The sequence below is a fragment of the Chinchilla lanigera genome, unplaced genomic scaffold (assembly GCF_000276665.1).
Source record: "Chinchilla lanigera isolate Chin_1 unplaced genomic scaffold, ChiLan1.0 scaffold00026, whole genome shotgun sequence".
In the NCBI taxonomy this organism is placed as follows: domain Eukaryota; kingdom Metazoa; phylum Chordata; class Mammalia; order Rodentia; family Chinchillidae; genus Chinchilla; species Chinchilla lanigera.
Window position 1 is genome coordinate 13,554,304 of NW_004955427.1, and position 10,033 is coordinate 13,564,336.

General features: G+C 37.5%; 1 protein-coding gene across 1 annotated transcript in view; it reads right to left on the reverse strand.

Moving 5' to 3' along the window:
- Positions 1 to 10,033, reverse strand: part of Cfap44 (cilia and flagella associated protein 44) — an 86,331-nt gene that overhangs the window by 57,029 nt on the left and 19,269 nt on the right. The window contains exons 7-12 of the mRNA XM_013515054.1: positions 7,886 to 8,000; positions 3,098 to 3,262; positions 1,713 to 1,868; positions 1,349 to 1,396; positions 802 to 901; positions 137 to 231 (exon numbers count right to left, since the gene is read on the reverse strand). Coding sequence (XP_013370508.1) covers positions 137 to 231; positions 802 to 901; positions 1,349 to 1,396; positions 1,713 to 1,868; positions 3,098 to 3,262; positions 7,886 to 8,000 — 679 coding nt within the window. The remainder of the gene's footprint in view (positions 1 to 136; positions 232 to 801; positions 902 to 1,348; positions 1,397 to 1,712; positions 1,869 to 3,097; positions 3,263 to 7,885; positions 8,001 to 10,033) is intronic.

Below are 10,033 nucleotides of genomic sequence, written 5' to 3' on the forward strand. Positions count from 1 at the left end.
AGGAAATTAACAATGCTTATTATATTGCGTATTGTTATCTTTGAGTCAGGAAATATCTATACTTCCATAAGAAAGCATTCATATGCTATATTTATCAAAAAGTCCTGGTAAAAGTTCATTGTAATATCAAATTTACCGTTCTGGGTGCCCAGGTAAGGGCAGTACCACCTTGTTTGAATTTCATCTGAACCAAAGGAATTTTGCCAGCAAAATCATAGATTCGAACAGAGCCTACAAAAAGACAATTTAAAAGGAAACATTACATACATAATATCTCTTGAAATAATCTTGGCTCACTTTTTAAATGTTGAGTATTGTAACAAGAAATTTCATAAATAATTAAATTGATAATACAATAGCTTTCATTAGTCAAAACTTCCCATGTATGTCTTCAATCAGGTAATATTGAATTTGAATATATTCAAACATATTTACAAATATGAGTAATAAAGAAGACAACTGATAACTCGTAAGTCACCTTCACCTTGCACAGTCTACGCAGATTTACTGTAAACTGTCAAGAAAGACAACAGAACGAATATGAAGAGCATGCGTATGGATGATATCAGGATGAAGAGTGTGTTCATGGACAGCTTATAGATTACATCTTATTTTAATCTCTCACAACCACCATGGATGCTGCATTCTGTGCCCTGTCCACCACACAGTTCGCCTCACTTGCTCTAAGAGGCTTACCTTTTGGAAAAATTCTCAAATGCTCTTAATCAAACAACTTTACAACTCACTTGAAAATAAGACAAAACAAGGCTGAGTATATTTTCATCCAGCGCTCCCACTTACAGTCCAAGGCAGTAGTGGCCATGAGATAAGTGAGAGGAGAAACAGCCAAGGCTTCAATAGCTCCATAATGGAAGGAGAAGAGGCATTCTGGATCCTGGGTCTAAGCACAGACAAACTACATCATATCTCAAAGGCAACATAACACAGTGTTAAGGCCAAGTTTAAGAAATGCACCTAGAACCTGACACACATGTGACTTCATTTGAACAGAAGCAAGAGAAAGCAGAATAGGTTAGAAAGAGCACAGGACTTTGGAATTAGGCGTCCTGCCTTTACACTTAATGAAGGACTGTGATTTTTGCGCAAGTCATTTGGACACCAGTCTATGTTTCTTCATTTGTGATATGAGATGATGTATGCTTACTAAATGGGGTAACTGTGAGGATCATATGAGATAATACACATGAAAATCCTATATGTTTGTGAAAAGTGCATTGATTGCTCAATGAGATAGAGATGGTAACAATGATCTACTATGGAGAAAGATAAAGTATCATCAAAGAATGGCATGTAAATTAGGGAAAAATGAAAAAAAGAGGCAACTTACAATATTTGAAAAACTAAGGTCAAGCTTCCAAATGGCTCCATTGGCATCCTAAAAAAATTAATCAGCTAATAAAATTTTCATTTACCATTTTGAACTTTCATCAAATTAAATATTTTTCTTCCTGTGATTTCAAGTAAGTACAAACAATAATAGCAAAATCTTATACATATTATAAAGTATAACTGACATTTGCTAATTTTATATATCTTAGAAATAAGCAACTATTTACAGTCAAATGGACTTCTAGTCAAACACATTTATAATACAGTCAAATAGACTTCTAGTCCTGACAATCACTTATACTGCTATTTTAATTTTATGTCCAGGTAACTTTAAAGAACCAAGAGAGAAGAATTTAACTCACCTGAGCCAACCAAAAGTTATTTCCAGTTTCATTCATTTTTATCATCGAGAAGAGATTGACATTCTTGCCTACTTTAAGCTCATTAATAGGCTCAATCTCCAATAATCCAGTGTCATCTATAGTATCAGCAGTGTCTATTGTCTCAAAGTCCCATATCTTGCAAAATTAACAAGAAAATATTTCAACTGATCAGTAGTTTCTTTTGTTTTCTAAGATAAAAAAGGCTCTGATTTTTTCAAAAGCCATTTCTTCTTGTTTCATAAACATTAACAATGAGTAGAAGTAACTATCACCAAAACCCAAATCCTGGTATTTTACTCTGAACTGAGGTATAAGAAATGATTTGTAGTTTTCTTCATAGAGATTAGTGGCAAAGTACTGGCTTGCCTAAAATAAACTCTATTTCAAAGTTTCTAATAGGTCTTTCTTCATATAATGTGGCCATAAGGGAAGGCCCTAGAAAGAATATGTACCAAGTAGACTACAAAACAAGTTAGTATGGTGAGCCTCTGTATGGTACACATTCACAAAAGGTCAGACACAGTGTGATAAAACAGCAACCAAGGTGTAGGGAGCCTCGTTGGTCTCTTGTACCCCAGAGGGAAATGGTGGTGGGTATGAGAAAAATAAAGACAAGAGACAAGAGCTGTGGTCAGGTGGAGTTACCTCTTACCTGATGGGAGGACTGACTTTAACAGTAGGGGCGTTTATTTATACTCATGCAAAGTCAGTATCAGGAGAGGTAATGTTGCCTAGCAACTAATGACTGTAATTGTCCAGGCAGGATCCTTTTTCTTAATACTGAGGTAGCCTGACTGTTTGAGGCACTCTGATTCCATCCAGCCCTCACACATATGACCAACTCTAGCGGCTCCTAACACCGAGGGAACGTAAATGCAGGTCAGTGTTCCAGCTTAATCTAGGCCGGTGATGGCGAACCTATGGCACGTGTGCTGCAGCCAGCTGTTTATTATCACTGAAAGTTCTAAAAGGTCTGCCATCGCTGGTCTAGGCTTTAAGCAGCCTAGAGTCTACAAGTAAAAGTATTTTGGTTCCTTAGTGTAAGAAGCAAGGAGAAGGCAGCATCCACAGGGAAACCCAAACAATTTACACTGTGCTAACATGGACTTGCATTGCCTGAAGCTGTTATTTCAACAACAAATCAAAAAGAACAAGAGGTGTCTTCAAAAAGTTTCAAGGCTAAGATGCATTAAACTAATTTCAACAAGAAAGTAAATATTTACCAGATGAGAAGCGTTATTCAAAATGAGTTGGTCTTAGGAGTATACGACCATTAACCTCCTTCATAAAGTGACCTTCATGTGAAATTAAAGTCTGACAAAACCACTTGGATGATCTGTCTTAGATGGATCAAGAAAACTTACCCTAACACAACCATCTGACCCAACAGTGATGACCTCGCCCTCATCCAGCATTATCTGGTTGATGGGACCGTGGTGACAAGACTTCGTGCCAGTTCGACAGAGCTCCACTTTGATGAGACTGCCTTCCCAGAGCAGCAGGTTGCCCCATTCAGACCCTGAGAGCACCTGGCAGGTGTGCAGAAAAGAGAGAAGTGTTCATAAAACAGAAAAAAATGCATGTATTTATATCTCAAAGAGTACATATGAGTTATATTTAAGGACTTTTTTCTTGATTCTGAAAGTAAAGAGTTTGAATATGAAAACATAAGAACACATAGAAATGAAAACTCTCTACCCCAGAGAACCACAAGTCACATTTTTATGTATTTCCCAGCATCCTGCACTGTTTAAGATTACTGTAAATAGGCTATATATTACTGGAAATTTTTCATATATGTATATGGTAAATTCTTTGTATATCTCTTAAGGATATAGTATAGGAATGGAAAAATTAAAGACATGTTTAAAGTCCTTGATAAACTAGATTCTACTTAAGTGGTATTATTAAATTTTATAAGAAGTTAGGGGGTGGGGATTTAGCTCAGCGGCACAGTGCCCGCCTGGCAAGCGCAAGGTCGTGAGTTCGATCGCTTGTACCGGAAGAAAAGAAAAAAAGATTTGTCATTTTTCAAAAAACAACAAAAAAAAATTGGGCTATTCATCTGTTTGGGGCTGGGGATTTAGCTTAGCAGCACAGCACCTGCCTGGCAAGCGCAAGGTTGTGAGTTTGATTCCCAGTACCGGAAAAACAAAAAACAACAACAAAAAAAAGTTGGGCTAAGAAGTTAGATAAGTTCTTGTACCATTACTGAATTGAACAGAGTAGAGCATAGTAGTATAATACAAGAAAGCAACTCAAGTTGCTCTATTGAATCTAATTTCCTGAAGTGCACACTACCAAAGATTAGTTTTCAGAATGTTTAATAAATATTGTATGAATCATATTTGAATATGGACTCTGTGCCAAGCATGGCTTGGGTTCTTTATACTGTATATGTTACTTAATGCCAAAAGCCACAAAAACTAGGTAAACAGTTCAGCAATACCATATACAGTTGTGCAAGTAGGGTTCTTTATTTTCCTTAGAAGAAACAGCTTTTTCTCGTGCCCATAAATGTATGGGCCAATGGTAATCCTGACCATTATTATCCCTATTTCACAGAGGAAAAAATGGAAGCACAGAACAGTTAGAACTTGCCCCAAATTACCCAGCGTAGTCAGGCTCTGGTCCAAGCATCGTGGGTCAAAGATTTTGCACTGACTCTGCCCCCCTCAGAAGGCAGATACAGAGGTCAACAGCCAAGCAAGGGTATTTTCTCTCAGACCCCTGGAAAGCTTTAGCACAGAAACATTTGCTAGGAATTACCGAGAGAAATTTGTAGATACTTAGAACCTTCACTAGGAACGTCATATTTTCATAGAGTTTCTGCACAGACTGATGTTCCATATAACACACTTCAGAAGAATGGTTTAATTTCTAACTTTCTGCGGCAGGGTCCTGCGATCCCATTTTCTTTTCACGTGATGGAAGGGTGACTTTATTCAAGCCTTTCAACCTCTTTGTCCACATACCTGCCTATCTTACCCGTGACTGGGCCTTAGCTCGCTTGTAATAGAGTCCTTAGACTTGTTTTCTTCTTTTTTAAACAGTATGTGTTTTTGATTGGCACACAAAACTGTACATAATTATAGGGTCCACTATGGTAATTATTTTATATATATATATAAATGTATAATGGTAAAATCAGGGTAGTTAGCATTTCTTTCTCCTTAAGCATTTGTTATTTCTTGATGTTGAGAGGCTTTGAATATCTCTGTTCTAGTACTGTATACAATAAATAACAAACTGTTGGGAACTACAGTCCTCCTCATGTGCTGTAGAACATTAGAACTTACTCCTCCCATAGCAGAAAATGCCCCCACCCACAGCCAGTACACTTCAGTTTTTTAGTTGCCCTGGTAACAGTTCCGGTTCCAGTTCCAGTTGCTCCTGTCTCTTAGAAACGGCTGGTCACTGTGATGCACATTATATAAACCAACCCCCAATTGACAAGCCATTCTGCCTCTGCACTTCCTGCTCGCTTCTCCCATATAAGCCCTAGCCTACCGGAGATCAGGGCCTGATATTCTAGGAATGATCCCAATCAGTGCCCATTTATTTATATAAATCTGCCTCCAAATCCTGGGTGTTGTTTCAGTATTTCTGCTTGCCATTGCACTCCTACATAATTGTGCTTTGGTATTCATTATCTAACCTCTCTACTTTCTCTTCCATTCCCCTTCTTAGTCTGTAGTGACAACTATTTCATCTCTGCTTTGGCAAAATCAAGTGTTTAGTGACAAATGCCACCAAAGTTGACCAAAACCTATAAAGCATTCCTTTCTGAAATATCAACTCCAATCTAGCTTTCCTTTTGGTCCTGAGACACCGAGACCCTCATTATGTCATTTTAAATGGCTGGGCATGGTGGCACACACCTGTAATCCTAGCACTCAGGAGGCTGAAGCATGAGGATCACTGTGAGTTTGGGACCAGCCTGGACTACAAAGTGAGCTCAACATCAGCCTGAACTGCATAGTGAGATCCTGCCTCAAAAAAAAAAAAAAAAAAAAAAAAAAAAAATGATGGTAGCAGCTTCCTGTCTAGCTCATCTCCTTGACTCTAGATTTCCCTTCCTTAGTCCATATTTTATAGCCAAATTTACCTACTACTATCTTAGTCGTAAAACAACTCTTCCAAAGAACATTAATTCTGTCTGCACTCAAGCACTGCAACTCAATCACACTTCTCAACCCCAAGTATTCACTCCTCCCCAACATGAATGTCTTATTCTAATTTGCCCGTAAATATGATATTTACTCCTAACCTTAAACACCTTAAACATTTCCTCTTGTGAATCTATCATTTAACATGGATTTCTTCTCCATTACATTTATGTGAACTCTGGGTGTATTTCATTCCTTTTTTTTTCTTTTTTTGGTCTTTTTGAGACAGGGTCTCACTATGCAGTTCAGGTTGGCCTTGAGCTTACTTTGTAGACCAGGCTGGCCTCAACCTCACAATGATCTCCCTGCTTCAGCCTTCCGAGTGTTGGGATTACAGGCATGAGCCACCATGCCCAACTCATTCCATATTTTTTTTTTTTCGGGACTCAGAATCGAACTCATGACCTTGCACTTGCCAGGCAGGTGCTGTGGTGCTGAGCTAAATCCCTAGCCCTCATTCCATATTTTTAAAAGGCTGTATTGATCTTTATTTTAGCTTAATTTTTAGAATATTCAGAGTTTGAAGCTAGCTGATTTAAATTCATCTTAGAGATTTGAATATACAAAGTAACCAGCATTTAAGGCTTTTTATCTCCTTTTATACATCATGCTTTCAAACTGAGACTATTCCATCAGGTAGATGACTAGACTATTTAGTTTCGTAAACTTGGGAGTAATATTTGTATCCTGGCATTTACTTCTAGCAGAAATAACTGCAAGTAATACTGTATAACACGTTTCTGCATGTAGAAGTGTTTATGTCATTCTAATAGAAAACCAGATAAAATATTAATGGAAAACTGATCTAATCTAAAGTAACTACCATTTCAGGCAATAAGCTCCTAAATTTTGTCAGGAAGAAAAGAAATAATCTAGCAAAACTAAAGAATAAACTAACAGATTGAATTGCAGTCCTGCAAATGCCACCGTGAATTTGCCTGATCTTCCTGAATAATATCTGACAGTTAAAAACAAAAGGCATAAGCCTGTATATATAAAGCTGGGCATGGTGGTGGATGCCTGTAATCCCAGGACTCAGGAGGCTGAGGCAGGAGGATCTTTGCAAGTTTGAAGTCAGCCTGGGCTACAAAGTGAGTTCAAGACCAGCCTGAACTGCATAGTGAGACCCTGTCTTAAAAACACCAAAAAACAGACTGTATATATAACCTTTCGCCCCGTTAAATTCACTAGAAGCATCGTGGCAAAGAAAAAACAGGGTAAAGCGAAGTAATATAAGCCTTGTCTATGACATGCTTAAAAAAAGCAAGACTATGGAGATAGTAAAATGATCAACGGTTTGCCAAAGACTAAGGGAGAAAAGGATGAATAAACAACACACAGGGAATTTTCAGGGCAGTGAAACTACTGTACGTAAGGGTATAACAACAGACAACGCCTGTCATTGTACACTTGTCCACACCCAGAAAATGCACACTCTGAAGAATGAACACCAGTGTAATATACGGTCTATAAGCACGGACATGTCAACATGGGCTCCTCAATTGTAACAAATGCACCATTCTGGTGGGTGATGTGGATAACACTTGTGTAGGGGCAGAGGTGCATGGGAAATCTCTGTACCTTCCTCCCAATTTTGCTGTGAATCTAAAACTGCTTTATAAATAAAGTCCATTACAATGCTTAAGAAGAAACATAAACATTGCAATCCCATGATATAATTAAACGTGATAAGGCTGCCACTATGTTAATATATGAAAATGCTTATATACTTGGTGTGTATATATAATATGTAGCAAAAAGAAAATAGTATGCCTGTATGTATGGATTCTGACAACTTCAGGGAACTATTTAATTATAACTGATAACCTAAGGAAGTAAACTTAAACGTCCATTACAATCATAGTATCTGTTATTACTATTGGCAGAGCTTTTTAAAACATGCAACGTGTTTTCACACATGCACGCTTCCATATGCGTACTCGAAAACACAGCTGATTGTTGTAGAACAGTGGCAGTACTCGCCTTCCCATCCGGGAGTTCCACATAGCCTTCTATGTCAGTAGTAGCTGTTTTGCCAAATCGACCTAGTGATCCCTGCAGCTTGAGTCCAGTGAATGTAAAAGCCATTTCCCAGAACCTACAACCAAACAAGAAACAGATAAAATGCACCTCAAATAAGTTATTTATTTTTATTGTAATATAAGTCAAACATTTACATACTTCCTAATCATAGACTATTTCATTCTTTTGTCTGATTATCATGTGGGAAGTATCAGGAAAAGCTCGAGGAAATATAAATTCAGCAACTAAATAGAGAAAAATTTGTTCAGCTTCAGGGATTTAGTATTTTGAGTTATGCTGTTTGATAGCTACCAGCCACAAATGACTATTTGAATTTAGATTTAAAGTAATTAACACAGATAAAATTAAGAGTTCAGTGTTTCAGTCAGGTTAGCCAATTTCAAGTGCCAATAACTATATGTGATCAGCAGCTCCTATATGAAAAACAGAAGATTTGTAGTCTGGCAAAAAGTTCTATTCAACAGTATTGCTTTAGAGGACACAAAGGTTTTCCAGAAAATTCTAATGTACTAGCTATGTGACACTGAGTGATTTTTTTCAACCACACTGCCTTCATTTTCTCATGTATAATATGAAAATATTAGTATCATTTCCCTTATAAATTTTGTTTTTGTTTTTGTTTTTTTTCTGGTACCAGAAATCAAACTCACGACTTTGCACTTGCCAAGCAGGCACTGTGCCGCTGAGCTAAATCCCCAGCCCCTCCCTTATAAAATTGTTGAAAAACTCTAAATGCCCACTAGTCAAAAAACTAACATTTTCTTATAAATAGCCCAAACAAATGAACAGTCAGAACGATGGAGACTGTGGAGGTAAAAGGAGCCGTGGCTATCCAACTAGATACAAAACAGACAATGGAAAGTGTAAACAAGCCAATAATAACAAAGCCAAAGCCCAGACAACAAACATCCGTATCCAAAGCTACAGTACGTCCCTGACCATATGCTTCCGTGCATTCCGTGTTCCTTTCATAGCACTTTGTACATAAATTAATTAGTCAATAGCTATCTTTCTCCAAAGAAACAGTACATAGGAAATACGCACTTTACTAAATGGTACACAACAAAATGAATTGGAATACTTTGGCCTAAAAGCTCAAGGAAAGTTTCTTGAGAATTCACTCAAGATTACATTTTTTAAAATATCTTCAATTATTCTGTATTTTTAATGAGTGGAGACTAGACTTAATTTGGGATGAGAGAAATTCAGTGTAGTCAAGAATGTCTTTCTGTTAAGGGTACACTGGGAGTCAGTCGTGGACAGCACTAAGGTGGTAGCAGAAGGTTGCCTTATAAAATGCAGAGTGGGGGTGGAACAAAGGTAGACAAGAATGAATATTCCACTGTGGAAACACATCAGATATGACAATGAAAAAGCAGGGACCCTGGAGCCAGGGGCCTGAGCTAAGAGTAGGCTCAACGACCGCTGAGTATTGAGTGTCCCTTGTCAGGAATTGTAGGCTATAATAATTCTTGCTTTACACGTGACAGAGTTGCTGTGAATAAGAAATTTAATAATGACATGAAAGGTTAATTTAAAAACACCATGCCAATGTTATTGACTAAAAGACTATTAAATCTCTTTTAGGAAATGAAGGTTGAGAGAAGACAGCAGACGAAATTTAAAAGCCTTTCTTTTTTAGCTATGCTGTCTTTGGAAATAAAATCCCACATATCCAACTAGAATAGGTGCAATACTAGTTCATCTTTTAAAAAACACATTTTGAAATTATCCTAATGTTAATAACAGCAAAAATGTCTCTGGAGCTTAGATCCTCCTAGAAGACACCCTTATGCCAGGTATGGCACACACCTGTAATCCCATCACTCTGGGAGGCTGAGACAGGAGCACTGAAAGTTTAAATTCAATCTGGGCAACTTAATGAGACCCTGTCTCAAAATTTAAAAAAAAAAAAGAAAAAAAGAACCAGGTTGGATAGCTAAAGCTCAATATGAAAGCCCTTGGTTCAATCCTTTGTATGGAGAGGGGGAAAAAGGAAAGGAAAGGAAAGGAAAGGAAAGGAAAGGAAAGGAAAGGAAAGGAAAGGAAAGGAAAGGAAAGGAAAGGAAAGGAAAGGAAAGGAAAGGA